The 15,682-nt window shown below is 48.1% G+C and overlaps 1 protein-coding gene and 1 non-coding gene across 2 annotated transcripts in view; one reads left to right on the top strand and one right to left on the bottom strand.

The window, feature by feature from the left end:
* The window catches only part of Rtl1 (retrotransposon Gag like 1), a 29,365-nt gene that overhangs the window by 5,664 nt on the left and 8,019 nt on the right, over nt 1-15,682 (top strand). Inside the window, exons 2-3 of the mRNA XM_013348335.2 lie at nt 7,687-7,755; nt 15,349-15,661. Coding sequence (XP_013203789.2) covers nt 15,434-15,661 — 228 coding nt within the window. The 5' untranslated portion in view covers nt 7,687-7,755; nt 15,349-15,433. The remainder of the gene's footprint in view (nt 1-7,686; nt 7,756-15,348; nt 15,662-15,682) is intronic.
* On the bottom strand, nt 4,476-4,552 carry LOC113456990. Its single transcript, XR_003377658.1, has one exon. It is a non-coding gene; the product is annotated as a small nucleolar RNA SNORD112 (small nucleolar RNA).

Genomic DNA, 15,682 nt, shown 5'->3' with positions numbered 1-15,682 from the left:
AGAGAGAGAGAGAGAGAGAGAGAGAGAGAGAGAGAGAGAGAGAGAGAGAGAGAAAGGAAAAAAAATCAAGAGGGTTCAGAGCTGCTTAATAGCTAGTGGCAGAGCAGCTGCCCCCCCCCAGGGGGGAGTACCATGTTCTCCCCCAGACTACTGGGAGAACAATAGGGCAAAGGGCTCTGCCCCACGTGTAATGGACCAAGGGAAAAACACCCCCAGACTGGTGTAGAGGCCCCCAAACTTGTTCTCATGGTGGGTGGGGGTTTTGCTATTCAGCACAGCACAGGGAGGACCCTGAAGAGAGGGAGTTTGCCTCCCATAAAGACCTGAGGGCCACGGCACAAGCAGGCTGCTGTGGAGCTGCGGAGGCTGATGCAGCAGACAGGGGAGGGCTGAGAGGAGCGTCTCAGTGCGCGAGCCCCCAAGCAGCCTGCCGGGGAGAGGGAGCTCCCTGTTACTGGAGGCACCAGAGCAGAGAGGCAGGCCGGTACGTGGTGGGGAGGCTGCAGCAGTGTTTTCTAGCTGGCTAGCAGCCCAAAGACATAGGCTTTGGAAAAGCTCCCACGGGGCTGAGTCCTGAGCCAACAAGTGGGGCTGACTGGAGAAGAGCTGGCTGGGGTTGGGGTAAGGATGCGTGACCTCTGCTGTTAACCTTTGCCGTGACCTTGCCAAAGGTGAAATGGCAAAGGCACACTGATAGTTGGTGGTCAAACTGAGGCAACTGAGGGAGAGGCGCTGAGACTGGGGGTGAGTGCTCTGGGAGAATGGGGGATGGTGGGGCTGCCCTGCAGCTGAATCCCTGTTAAGGGAGGGCCACCTGGAGTGGTCAAGGGTCTTCTCTGCCTGATTTCAAGTCCAGGAGTGCTGGTCTAAGTCACCTGGAAAGGCAACAGCCTGGGAAAGGGGGTGGAGGGCATAGAAAGTGGGCTCCACCTGTTTGAGGGACCAGATGGTAATCAAAACAGAAGGCCATTTCTCTGGAGGCTAGGCCCTAGCCACAGAGTCGGATAGCTGCTGCAGCACGGCCTAGGAAATGGGGGGGGGGCTTATGAAATCACCCTACCCAGTGGTGGGACTAAGGAGCCTGCAGACTGATGGATGCAGCCCATGGCATTACAGTCGAGCACTGACTCTTCTGGCCTATTCCTGTGGGTTCATTGGGGACGGGGGTGGAGGGGGGTGGCACGGGGTGAGCTGGGGCTTTTAGCAGAGGGACCTCTCAACCAGATAGACCTGTGCTCGGCAGTTTCTATAGGAGTCTCCTGACATTGCTCCTAGTGTGCGAACTCCCTGTACGCGCGTTGTGTGAGTGTGTAAATTCCAGGGACAACTGAAAGGCTGGCTGGGCTTTCTTGTCTGTGGAACAATCAGGATGAACTGGATAAACCTTGAGCAGGGTCACATCTCCATGGAGAAAAATATTTCAAAAGGAGCAGGGAAAAAGACTTTGAAAAATGACAGAATTATTTGAGCAAAGGCCCCCTCGTTTCTGCTGCCTGAGTGCCCAGTTCCCAAAAACCCTCATCTGGGGGCCCAAGGTCTCTAGGCTGCTCTGACCCGCCAAGCGAGGGCAGCATCGTGTTGCAGGTGAGGACAGATGGGCTGCCTGGCCATTTCTGGGTTAAGGCTGTAAGGCTTGAGAATGCAGTTTGCACTCATGGAACCTTGCTGTTGGAGTGTTCTGTTGTGGTACTGTTGTTTTGCTGTTGTTGTCTATTAAAGGATTTGTTTGTCACTCTGAAAGTGGACATTTGACATTTGGCGACATGACATTCACATGTCACTGCCTTTGCAGTATTATGTGGGGAGGATTCCCTGTGGCATATTGATGAGGAGGAAGACGAGCCTGCACGCACACACACACATACATTCTCTCTTTCCCTCCTCTCCCTCTCTCTCCCTCAAACACACACACTTTCTCTCGTTTTCCCTCACACTCTTTCTCACACACACTCTCTGACACACACACAAACACACTCTGACACACACTTTCCCTCCCCCCCCTCTCCCTCTCACACACACACACACACACAAATGTTTGTGAATAAACATTTCTGGCTAGAGGGGACTGAAGACCCTGACTGGGCTCAGAAGAGATTCTCTGTTAAGAAAGACACCCAAAGTCCAACCCGGGAGCTGGGGTCATAAGGCAATAAGCCCTTTAGCCCCTGCTGTGTGGGGAGGGGACACTCTGCTGGCGGCATCCGCTGATAACTCCTGTTGCTCAAGGCACGGGGATAAAATACAGGCTTGAGGGAGTTGAGAAATGGGTTTCTGTGGAAAGCAGAGTCACACACGGAGGAGAAGTCTGCTTGACCGGTGAAGAAGCCAAACAGTGGATAGAGAGGAGGCTTTGTGCAGGCAACCGAGGAGAGTCCCTTCTGTGTGAGTTGACAGGCAAGTCACACTTTCCCCAAATGCCCAGCACAGCTGGCTCAGGGGCAGCACTGGGTTTTTTGTGGTACTGGGAAGCTGAGCTTTATGGGGATCATCACCATCACTGGTTCTCTAGAACCATCCTTGTCAAAGGCTGTAAAATGGAAGCCTCTAAAGGCTGCCTGGGAGCAATCTGACTTCTTATATTTATTTATATGAAAATAATACGCACTGTCCACCAAACTACAGGAGACCCCAATTAGAGCAGTAAGGCAGCTAGCTGGGCTGGCCCAAGGTGTTGGGGAAGGGCACAGGGATCCCTTGGGAGGGTCTGCAAGGGTACAGGAGCCTGGGCAGGGGAGCCAGGAGGTTTTATGCATTCTGGGGACTTTTTTGTTTGCTTCTGTCAGTCTTGGTCGCTGAAAAGGCACAACTGCCCTGAAGAGGGAAGGCATGGGGCGGTGGTGGAGGCAGCAGTGGAGGAGCGGTGGAGGGGGCGGGGGCTGGGGTGAGGGGTCACAGGGACAGGACACCTGGCTGCCCTGGGCTGGGCTGGGCTGGGCAAGCTTGGGATTTTACTGGGTACCCTGAATGTGTTACTGCAGCAGATTATTTATTTGAACTATTTTCTCACTGAATCTCAATGGGCCTGTGTGTGAGAGAGACGTTAAGGATTTTGGGAAAAAAAAAAAAAGAGGAACCAAAGCACAGAGACGCCTGTAAGCTAGCTAAGGACACACAGCTTGAGTCTGTTCTGTAGCTGGTTATTTGGAAGTCCTGAGCCCACTCCCATGCCAGAAAAGGGCACCAAGCCCACTTCACTCTGGACTCACAGACCAAGGCCTTTGTCCCTAGAGGCACGGTTGACTCAAAGACAAACATGCCCACTCACAAACCTGTATGTTCCTGGTCAGGACGGCTCCAGCCACCACCTGCTCTTTCCCATTATTACATCCTGGGACAAAAAGCCAAGAAGCAAGCCGAAAGACAGATGTATCACTAGGCCACAGTTATGATGAAAAATTAATCACGAACTCTCAACCCACGAGCATGGGAAGTGTGTGCGCGCACGTGTGTGTAACAATATACGTGCTGTATTGTGGCGATATGCAGACTCACCAGCACCACACAGCATGCGACATGGCCCTCTGCCCACAGGGGTCTCAGAAGTCAGTCTCAGGAAACACAGAAGGGGTTTCTGGAAGGGACAAAAGAACGGGTGATTAACATGTGATCCCGTCAGTAAATTACAGGGGGTAAGAAAGCAGCTTTAGAATAGGAAACCCTCTGAGTTCCAGGACAGTTCCAGAGACCGTGGTCTGAGGAATTTTAGACATTAGGGGTTTACTTTCTGTGGGGGGGGGGGACTGCAGGGGGGAGGGGGTATGTCAAAGATATTCATCACCCTAAGGACAGTGTGGACAGGATGGCCAAAGGCTGAAAGAGCATGAGGTTGAGCCAGATGCTCAAAGGAATTCTGTATCAGGCTTTTTCCTTTCTCCTTTCCCTTTCCCCTTGGACGACATTCCGGAAGCTGTGGGAAGTTAGCTAGAGGACTGGATTGGAAGGCGAGATCGTAATAAGGTGAAAACGGTATTTAAGAAAGATGGCTCAATGAACACAAATCTGTGAAAATCATTTACTCAGCCCCCCCCACACCCCGTCAAGTAGTTAGGGTAAACACACTCAGGGATGTGTTCATAAGCTTAGCCACCAGAATATTCTCTGCTGTGCTATCAGCAATGGCATGAAATGAAAACAGCTTAAGTTTTTTTTTTTAATCGGCCATCAGTTGAGCTGGCTCACGTTAATTAAAATGTGGGTATGTGGCATGCCCTTCTCGCTGATCCGTGTAGATACCACCTTTATTTATGTATTCATGGCTTTAGTTTTTAAATAATATAATGAGCAAGCAAGAACCCATGACCTGCCCTGATGAGTAGGGATTTGACCATACTTCTATCTGTGCACATCCTCTGGAGAAGAACAGTCCAGCTGGGGTTTTCAATAATAGAACACGGTCTAAGCCACGGTGTTGCATACATACACCGGAATATTAAACAGCTCTTAAAAAGAGGGAAACACCAGACCTATTGTCTTTTAATGGACCTCTGCATTTTACAAAGAACCAGATTAATCACAGTGCTTTGTTCATAGACACTCTCCTATCATTGTTCCAAGGCGTATTGCCTTTTATTCTGCTAATGTATGCATTCATATATTCATTTCTATTAGTGGCATAAATACTTGGGAACTCACTCGCCATATCCAGAGAGCTCCGTAATTACTTACACCTGCCAGGATAAAGGACCCCAGATTTCAGAGTGGTAGTGAGACAGTTAAAGCAACTCCAGTGTGCACACCGTTCATGAGTCTGAGGTGCTGGGTACCAAAAGGAAGGCTATGGATCTTTGTTATTGCCGAGCACATTCTGGAGGGAAGAGAAACAAGCTGATACAAAATGCAAAAGGAAAAACACTAGCTTTGAAATAGCCCCTGTACAAAAGGAACAAAGTCATCCACTCCGGGAGTGGGTTTATAGATGTAAGCAAAGGCACATAAAAATGCAGGCACCTAGAAGGCCCATAGTCCCTAATTTGGGGAGGGGCTAAGAGCTATGTGCACTTTGATTTTTACCAGCCCCTGTATTAATCAACAGCACATTTCCTGTATAATTACAATAAATATTTAGTGTGGTAGCTTTTCCGTAGGTTTTTTTTTATTTGCTTGTTTAAAGGATTTTTATTATTGCTGGCTTTTACAAACCAAAACAAATTTAACAAGCATTTTAGTGGACAGATGACGAGCCACTTATAGGTGCCCAAAGCAAGCTCTGCAAACACAGAGACTCAAGGTTTATCTTTCTCTTTTCCTTTTTTTTTTCTTTTTCTTCTTTATGGGCTGTGACACTGAAGACCTAGCCCTGTGCAGCCTGTCAGTGACGTGCAATCGCAGGTGGCAGCCGAAAGCCGAAAGCTATGACCTCACCTCCAGGGTCTCCCACCCTCAGTGTCTGCAATGTACCCATGGGGGAACATTTTCCTTTTTGGTCCTTAAGAGGCCCAGAAAGCTAATGCGCTGGCCCGCGTTCTAGGGGATTAGCTGTATGGAATGAGAACTCCGAGGGAATGTGACTTGAGATAGATGTTGGCAAAGGGGACATGGGCCTCTAGAGAAACGCAGACACAGCAGCCTGAGTGTGTCAACACTGGAGCCTGCTTGCTGGCAAAGAGCCGGGGCCTTGCTGTGTGCCCTGACAGTTTGACTCCCGAGGGGTACACACGGTTAGCATGTATCTGCGGAAGTCTAACCTAGACGGTCCTACTTCGGCACTGCTAACCCGTTCAGGTAGTGCATGGCACCCTGAACTCCTCAGAAGCCCCCTTCTTTGCAAGGTACCCCGAGTTGCGCTTGCGAACTAAGCGCCGGCTAGTGAGGCCCCTGCAGCTGTCACAGGCTGTCAGATTCTCAGAACACACACAGGGCTGCCTGTGTGACAAAGATAATATGATTACACCCAAATCTTCAAAGAAATGCTTGAGGCTCAGAGACCCCTGAACAACAACAACAAAAATTAACCCTTTCTAAACTCAGCCATCTGAAACCCCATCCACCTTTGTTCTCGCAAAGCCGCTTTGTTGTTTACTGGGTTAACAGCCTCCTCTGAGGAAATGCAGACCAGTTTCCCACTGTGATTTTAGGCAGGGAAAAAAAAAATCTAAGGTGAGTTAACTAGTCGGGCTCTGCAGCCAGCCCTTAATTACCTCTGTCACACTTGAGGCTCTGCTATTTGGTCCGCGGGATTTGTGGAGTGGGCACCATACTGGTGAATACCTTAAGGTAAGAGGCAAGGATCTGCCTGCTTCATTTTGCATCTCACAAATGCAAACTATTTTTTATGACAAATAAAAAACAAAAAAAAAAGCAGAATCCAGATGAAACTCCCTATAGTTTTGCAGCCCAGGGTTACTTGCACGTGAACACAGATAGCCTAAAGCCTGTGTAAACCCAGGAAACACCCAGGGCGGGGGCGTGGGGGGGAAGCTTCTTTCCCATTTGATCCTTCCCTCTGTTTTTCTCTTAACTCCAAAATGATGAGAAGGGCTTTCAAATGGGTCCACAGGAGGAAGGGCCTCCTAAAGGGGCACCTTTGCATGGGGCAAGGACTCCCCACCTGGAAAGCGTTTTCTAGTCTGTTCTATTTCAGCTATCAAAATTTGGGCATTGCTGCCCCAATCTTACAGAAGGGGGAAGCAGCTATATTCAGGGTTCAAAGGTTACCCAGCTCCTCAAAGGGCAGATTGTCCTCCCTGACCCTATGCAAGCCTCTCCACCCAATAGGGTATCATAGTGGCCATCCCCACATCAGGTGTCAGGTATTAAAGCCTCCCTTGGGCACACCCAGAAAGACAGGGGTACCAGTTTGTTAGGGTTGTGTTATCTCTACTCCTCTAGAGGGCCCCTTCTTCCAGAAAGAACAGAAAGTATAAGAGAGAAGTGCATACATGCCTGGCAGGGCTGTTGGCTCTCCGAGGTCATATAAGACAGGCCACCTTGGGAGGGACCAGAGCTCCCTCAGGAATTACTGGCTCACTGCCCCAGGGGCAGTGAGCCCCAGCTGCAACAAAATGAAGGGTTTTGGTTAGTTCCATTCTGAAAAATCTACAAATTTGCAAATTCTGAAACAGATGAGACCAAGGCAACAATTGCTGACCACCACTCCCATCAAAGAGGTCACTGTGGGCTGGATTCAGCATAAGGAAGAGGGGACCATCCTGGAAATCTTCCAATACTTGCCCCCTGCATGAAAGGTCACTGGGAGAGGAAACTGAGTGCCAAACTCACATCAAATCTATTATCTACTAGCTGGAGAAGAAAATAGGGGTCCTCTATGAGGAGATGGCTTGTCAAGTGCTCAGGAGCCCATGTTAAGGGCCAAAGCAGGACACACAAGTCCCAGGAATGGGTGTGGAAAAGCTGAGGCTCTGGCTAAGGCATGGCACGAACTAGGCTTTTGCTTGGTCTTCAACAAGACCGTCAGGCCCACACAAGTTAGCAAGCAGTATGACCCCAGGCCTCACATTCTTCTTTTCCAAAATGAGAGCTTTAAAAAGTGATGCCTATATAGAGTATCCTAAGGAGTGAGAGAAGTCAAGTGTACCAACACGCGCCAGATGTGACTGGCGAAAATACGCGAAGGGCAGAAAAAAATGTTTTAAATCCGTAATCCTGCTCTGGGGAATAGGCAAAGGGACTAGGGAGTTACCACTAGATTTTTACCTCCATTGCTAAGAAAATCCATTCATCCAACAGCTTCCTGAAAGAAGGGAGGATCGAGTTCAGCAGGACCACAGGAGATCCACTTGGACACTTGCGACCAAGGTAAGCAGGGGTAGGCATCCCATGCTGGCCTCTGCACAATAGAGAGGAGAGAACCTGGTCAATGGATAGGGTGTGGCCATGCTAAAGACTAAAGGTAAAAGGGTTAGCTTGGACATTTTCTGGGGTACTCAAGCAGCTGTAATTAGTGGAGTCTCAGTAAGCTGTCTTATCCTGTCCTGTTCCTCTGCTGATACTAAATAAGAGAAAATGGATTGGGAATGACAGCACAACCTTTTGGGGAGATGGAGGCAGACACTGAGGCCCCTACTTCTGTGTCTGGCTGCCGGTCAGACCAAGAGATTGACCACATCAACAGCATGGAATGAAGGCAGCCTTTGGCCACGAGGCCCTCCAGGTCCCCAAATGGCAACTGCCTGATCCTTCTTTGGGCACCTGTTTCTGCCTGTGCCATCCACCAGGGGAGGGGGATAAACCTGGCTCTGAGCCCTGCTTCTGTCTCTGACTCTGCCATCCTGGGTGCTGGATGTCAGCACCAAGTCTTCTAAAAGTCATTTTAACCCTACAGAGGGGTATGACACCCCCTCCAATGATGACATTAAAACCAAGATAGAGTATAGCACTGGGCAGATTTCACTATGATTGGAAAATTATAGCTATCCCTAAGTCTTCTGCATGGCCATACGCTGTCCCTTATAAAATAGTTACCAACCACTCTTTGCAATAGGTAAGAGTGGTTGTCGCTGGATTGGGTCTGCATTCTTGACACTGATAACCAAGGGTCCTGGAGCGGGTCCACCTGTTGACTCTGGTGTATTCTTTTCAATGTGGGGCTTGTTCCCATCATGGGGCTAATGGGAAAATTAAAGTTGACACTGCATGTGCAATGCTGTCTAAATCTCGACCCCTGCAATTAGAGTGGGTGTTCTAATAGCAATAATCAGAAAACCCGAGTAAGAACAGACCCAGACTCGGGCACAGTTTTGCACAGTTTACAAAGGGGAACACCTTCTTCCCTTTCTAAATGAGCAAAGTGGGGGTTGCTGGGCTGGCCACCCTCTCTCCTTGGCCCTAACCCTCCCTCTCACAACCCTTAGGAAGAGGTCTTCCTGCCTTGAGGTCCCCACCTCCAAGATTTAACATACTCTCCCCCACCAGCATCTGCAGCCGCCAAGATGCACCCATGTAGCCTTGTTGCACCAGTGATGGCGAAGGAGCGAGCCAGACGCAGGCAGGAGCTGTAAGGTCAAGGCAGGTGCCAGAAGAAGCCCATCTGTCCTTTCAACTATTGTGTACACTGGGGGAGTTCGATTTAAACACAACTAGTACCCTAATTTCTGGGTGAAGCTATTAGAACTGAGGCAGGGCAGGAGTCCCTGATCACTGTCTGCTCACTCAGACCCTACCTTTGCCTCCACAGCATGAGCAGCCCCCCAGGCACCACTCAGAAACCCCAGAAAGTAAGAAAGCCATGGGGAAACTGAGGGCCAGGAAAATAAGGTCACATGGAAAGTTGGGGGCCAGCAGGACTGGCAGCTGCGCAGGCTCCATCCCTATCCAGGCTTCATCTCTGCCCATGCGCCTTGAAAGGGAAGTTTAGGCAGGAGCAGCTGATTGGTTCTGCAATTGGGGCAACCCATAGAGGAAGGGTGTGCTCCTGCAGGGCTCCACAGCCCCTCCCAGAGTGGCATACTCTCCCCCTCCGTGGTTATTCTGGGAGAATGATCCAGTTGGCCCCCCAAGCTGCCATGGGCCAGAACACAGGGTTGGGTCAAGGGCACTACCCTGTCGCTGGATGGTTAAGCCTGAAACATGCCTGAGGGTCCTCTGCTGGAGGTTTCCCACCCTAGCAGGAAACCCCAGACTGAAAAGGTCCATCTACTTTCACTCTCTGCATGCTGTCATGGGATTTTCCCTTCAAAAAACACAGTTACCCCATCATGGAGATGAGGAGCTGATGATCAAGGATTTCTGTCTATACCACAGAGGGAGAAATTTTGCTTATTCCCACAGAGAGGTGAAGGGTCTCCCCATCTCAGATGTCCAAGTCAGAGTGGAGTGGGAAGCAGAGATCTGCGGACAGGCTGGGTCCAGCCTACTCCCTTGATATCCTAAGGCCACTGAGACCCTGACGTCTGACCCCAGGTCCTTGTGGGGCTTTAGGAAGTCCTGCGGAGGGTTTTGGGAAGTCCTACTCACTTTCCCAGGAAGATGAATAAGAAGAAGGACCAACACACTCTTTTCTACCAGGGGAACCAAGGATCCTAAGGCTCTGCCTGCTAAGGACACATCTTGACCATGACATTTCCCTAACAAAATAAATGAATAACATAATTTGTGTCCCTCATTGTCCTTGAAAGTCTACTCCTATCCTGGTGCTGCACTTCCATTCATGGCACCAGACTGCCAGAACAGTAGAGAAATAACTAAAAGATATTTATTCTGAGGTCACCTATCCTTTAAGCCTTGGTGGCTGTATCTGTCATACTTAAGTGGCTCTGAGAGTCTCGGACAAGCCCAAAGTAACAGGGGTCCTCATATAATGTTCATTGTACAGCCAAGACCCACGGGGTGACTGGGGAGGTCTCGGAGAGCCATGGCTGCCCTCAGCTCCTCTGCTTGACTTTACCCTACTCCTAGACTCCTGTGGGGGCTCCCGCCCTCCTCCCCTGTCCTCACCTTTCCCCTATTTCCTCTGCCCCCGCCCCCCGGCCCATGCTCAACACTCAACTCTGCTCCTAAATATCTTTTCATCTCCTCTTCCAAGCTCTATTTTTAAAATCAGATTTCCTTTACTGTACAGGGAAAGGTATTCGCTGAGGGATTTGCCCCCCCCTGCCGCTCCTCCCCCACTGAACCCTTCATAGATGCTCTGTGACAGCCCTGACCCTATGGGCCACTTGCTCAGAAGCAAGCAAGGAGCTGACCTGACCGAGTCTCGGGACACTAGCAGTGGTGAGACTGGGTTGTCTGTCTTGAGTGTTGTGGCATAGAGGGTTCCAACAAAGACCCAAAGAGTAGCTCCAACTCTAGGCATAAGATCCAGATTTTGACAGAAATTTCAAAATCAATATATATATATATATATATATATATATATGTATGTATGTATGTATGTATGTATGTATGTAATGTTTGAGAGCAAACATTGAGATGAATCTGAAGGACTAAAGGCATGCAGGGTGGTCAGTGGAGAGCCAGACAGGGGAAGCCTAGGTGGTCGTCCAGAGGCATCAGAGAATGAGGATGGCATTCAGTATGCTCCATGTCTACCCAGAGAGGCAGATCCGTGGGTTGGGTCACCTGGAGTAGAGGGTCCTTCCTCTTGCTACAGGAAAGCTTTAATGTACAGGGTAGTACAGAGTTCGCCTCCTGGCTGCTGCTGGGAGGCTGCATGGTGGTACCCATCTCCAGTTCTCTGGGGTCCAAGCAGGATGCCTAAGGCGAAAAAGAATGAGAACAGACTGTTGGGTGAACTAATGGACTAAAGACCTGAAAAACACAGAGCTCTGGGAACAGCAAGTCAAGATGAGTTTGGAATCGGGACACGAAACTCAGTCTTTCTAGACAAACTAGGAAGGGCGGTACAGATGGTTAAATTTTTTTATTTCATGCCAAACAATTTAAGGTCTAGATCCCCCAGCATACAGCGTGGTCTACATAATTTCAACCGAAGATACGCACACTCCAGGCTCCAGTCAGCACAGGGGCACTTGGATTTTATATCCTGGACATGAAATGTAAGCGGTTGGGAGCTGAGAATGCCCTGGTTAAATGAGGGTGTCACTCAAAGCCAGTGGGACTTTTCAGCATTGCTGGAAGTGTGGAAAAATCTCGAGCACAAGTATTGTAAATTGATTTGGGTTTCTGGGGTAGAAATCTGGACTTTATTTTGAGGGGTGGCAGGATCAAAATTTTCTATCACACTAAGGGCTTTGGGCTTCCGCCAAAAGGCTTTAAAAAAAAACTTAATAGTGAGATTGTTTGCTTGTGGGAGATAAGCCTGGAGAAAGCATGATAAAACATATTTTATGGCTAACAGCTTTGGACTTTATTATTACAAGCAAGGAGAAACACTGAGAAATCGTAAATAGGAAAGTTAACAGGCACACATTTAAGAATCATGCCCAAACATTCTGACTTTCTACGTTGAGGGCATGCCAAGGAGATATGATTAATGTTGACGCTGAGGAAAGGTTTTAATTAGAGGGCTGACATGGCCGAGATGGGGACTGTGCAGAGAAATTTGGAATTTATTTAGAAGCTCTGACGTGATGAGAGTTTTGCACATGCTTAAAAATTTGATTTATCCAATTCTAACGGAGTGACACGGTAAGTTTTTGTGTGTGTGATAGATATAACATAGCTCAGTTATGAAATCAAATGCTCGCTGTATGCCAAGAATCTGGACTTTTTATGTCTTGCACAATTAAGAGACATTTCAGTGTTCTTAAGGTGGAGTTATAGGCTCAGATTTAATGAACTGGACAAAGACGTGTGAATTTTATTCTAAGGGATGACATATCAGAGTCTAATGTCACTCCAAAACGTTCGGATTTAAGCCAATAAACGGCTTAAAGTGTGATGGGGGAAGACTTTTTTTTTTTAAAAAAAAAAAAAATTAGACTGGGCCGGAGGTAAGTGGACATGTTAAGATGCTTCACTGTCTGTTAAGAATTTGGGGTTTTGTGCTACAAAGAAACTTTGCAACGTTTTAAATCTGGGAGTGACTCCTTCCAGTTCATGAGTTCGGCAGAGAGGAGCGTGGCTATGAGAACATGGTTAGATGTAACACAGGCACACATCGAGGAGACTGTTGTATCCTGAGCAAGGGGTGAGACGCCATTTTTAATCCTTTCGTGTGGGGAGGGGGCTGCTTGGAATTTGGCCAAGGAAGGGTTGTAAGGAAGGAAATGGTCAAGAGTTTTGTCTCCAAAGGAATCTGATGATTTAAAACATGCTTTATGCTAAGGTGTGTCGATTTGACGTTCAAGGCATGAATGGATGCCCACTGCCCCTGGGCAGAAGAGGCAGTGAGGCTTCTGTGCTGATAGGCTGGGTCACCTACAGCATGGGCAGAGAAGTCAGACGACATTCACACAGCATGTCAGGTTTGGACACAGTTTTGAGGCATGCAGGGAGTACACTGTCATGCCATGCTGAGGAATTTGGACTCCCGCCATGGTGAGATTTTAGGGGGATGACATCATGAACTTCGTGTGTTGAATAGGCTCGGTCTGCTGAGAAATGGATGACTTTATGATCACTTTAAGACTTGGTCTCATAGGTAAGGCAGAGACATTGCGAGGCTGGAAGCAGTAGTTACAGGAGCCAGTGCATGCGTGTTGCAAGAAGTATGGTCTTTTGGTGATCATCTAAGAGCTTTAGCGTGAAGGCAGTCAAGGGTTTCTGGGGTGGCCTATGAAACTGTGGATTTTTGTATTGATTAAATCACATGGTTAAAAATCAGCAATTAAACCACATGGTTAAAAATTAATTTATGCTAAGCAATTGGAACTTCATAGTATAGAAATGAAATGTGTATGTGTTAAATAGAAAATTGTAAGATAGATATTATTTATCCTGCTAAAAGTTTAATTTCTGATATCCAGGCTTATTAAGATATTGAGAACATGAGATGCTTGGTTGAAAGGTGCAAAGGAGAGTCAATCGTTCATGTGATCAATTTTGTTAATCTTTTAAGTGTGGACTTTTTATTAAGCAGATGTATCATCTAGTTTTATAATCGGATTGCTACAAATTTAAATTTTAAACAGCGAGCTTAAATGGGAGACCTGCTGAGATTTTTTTATGCCTGACAGATGAACCTGTAGATGCATTAGTCAAATTTTACATTTCGCTAATAGTGCACGCCATGGAGAACTTTCATGAAGAGGAAATGAGCTGATTTATGTGAAATGCTGTGCATATTTCTGAGATGGTTGTTTTACCTCATTTGTACACCAGGTTTAGAAACTGTGACCTCTCCCTCCAGGAATGACAAGTCCAACTTAGGCATTGTGCTAAAGCCTTAGAGAAGGGTTTTTGGTTAAGTTTACCTTTCGGATATGTTTATACAAAAGGTTTGGATTTAATATTGCAGACAGTAAATAACCAGAGAGATGCTTTAATCAGAGGGCTTGCATGATCAAATGTAAGTGCCATGCTAACAAGGGGATGTCTAATTCTGAGAACCTGCAGATCCAAATGCTTTATCCGGCTGGAAGGTAGGAATTTGAGACAATGGGAATTTTACATAGAGAACAGCAAGGAGATTTTAGTTTATATTTGGCTTTTTGGGTTTGTTTTGTTTTTGTTTCTTGGTTTGGGCTTTTATTGTTGTTGTTATTGTTGTTTGTTTTTTTTGTGCTTTTTGATAGGTCAGCCTAGTGGCTCTCAAAAAGAAAATTGAGAACAGAGGTGTCAAATTTATAAAGACAATAGCTTTATGGCTGGGGTAGTGAATAGTTTCATTTGTTTTGCAAACCAATACATCCCTTTAAATTCAATTTCCGTGCACAGCTAGATTTTCAAAAATTCCAGGACAAACAGATTTCAAAGGTCCCATGCCCTCCTCTCACCCAGCTTTGTACCTCTGTTGGATACACCCCTGTAGCGGAGGAGATCAGCAGTGACAGAGAAAAGGGAGTGTTTGTAGGAATGAAAAGACTGGCCCTGCCTGAGCAAAGGGGAAACAAAGATGGGATCCGAGAGGCACGCAGAAAGGTTTGCATGGACAGAATTGAGGCCAGATGTTTGAAGCTCCAGGAGCCCAGCAGACCAGGGCAATCCTGGGAGGGTCGATTTTAGAGAGGCTGGGAAGGGTGGTGTTTGGAAATCTCCAGGTCAGCGCGGGAGAGAGCGTGGCTTTGGATGGAGATCAAATTGAGAACAAAAAAATCCACCCCATCTCACCCCACCCCCCAAAGTATGACTTAGGAAAAAGCAACAAAAGTGCGAGTTTTCAGCACACAGTAGGCATTTTATAAACATTTATGGGGAGCACTCTCTCCCACTTATCTCAGCTTGGAGCCTGGAGGAGGAAATAAGAGCTATTTTGGCTGCTGACCCAACAGGCAGGAGAGCAGCCAAGTGCCCGATTTCTCGACTTTCCCCAGAGTTGGTGAGACAGCAAGCATCTCCCTGCAGGATCCCGCCCCAGAGCAAGCATGCTCAGGATCACCAAGCCAGCCAGCAGTGGCTTCGAGTGGCATTGAGATGTGACCTTATGACTTTCGGATGACTAGAGACAGGAAGGGAAACTGACCAGGCATGGGTGCCAAGGCAAAATGGGCCAGAAGTGTGCCCTGCCAGGTGCTTGCTTGCCACAGAGGATGCTCTGGGCCAGTTGCTCCACAAAATTTATGGACTGTGAATTTCTCATTCCAGTGGAGGAAGGAGGCAGGCGGGGCAGTTAGACTCCGCCTGAGAGGCAGGTCAGGGGTTGAGTCTCCCCTCCAGAGGTGCCCCAAGTGACCAGAGGAGGAGGCTGTATTGAATGCAGGGAGAATTTCTCTGGTTTCCCTCTGATTCTAATTACTTGGGCATCTGCTTTGTCCTTGAGAATCTGACCCTGACATCTTGAGACCCTAAATTGCTACTTTTCCTCCTGCTTTTATCCCTTTCTGCCCCTAGGTTCTGATCTCCACGGTTGCGGTCTCTGACCACACTCATCACAACCTTACCTGTCTTCAGAGCTCAGTCCTTTCCAACCGACGACATGATGGAACCCTCTGAAGACTCATTTGAGACGATGATGGAGCTTAAGAATCCATCATCAAAACAAATGGAGTCCTCCGAGGGCTCATCCAACACCGTTGAGAAGACACCAGGCAGCAGCGGGGCACAGGCGCAAGCAGAGGCGGGCTCAGACAGTGGCCCCGTCCAGGAGGGAGAAGAGCCACCCAGTGGCCCCGTCCAGGAGGGAGAAGAGCCACCCAGTGGCCCAGTCCAGGAGGGAGAAGAGCCA

Source organism: Microtus ochrogaster, chromosome 1 (genome assembly GCF_000317375.1).
Source record: "Microtus ochrogaster isolate Prairie Vole_2 chromosome 1, MicOch1.0, whole genome shotgun sequence".
Lineage (NCBI taxonomy): Eukaryota > Metazoa > Chordata > Mammalia > Rodentia > Cricetidae > Microtus > Microtus ochrogaster.
The sequence above is the reverse complement of the archived record's forward strand: the minus strand, read 5'-3'. Positions and strand labels throughout refer to the sequence as shown.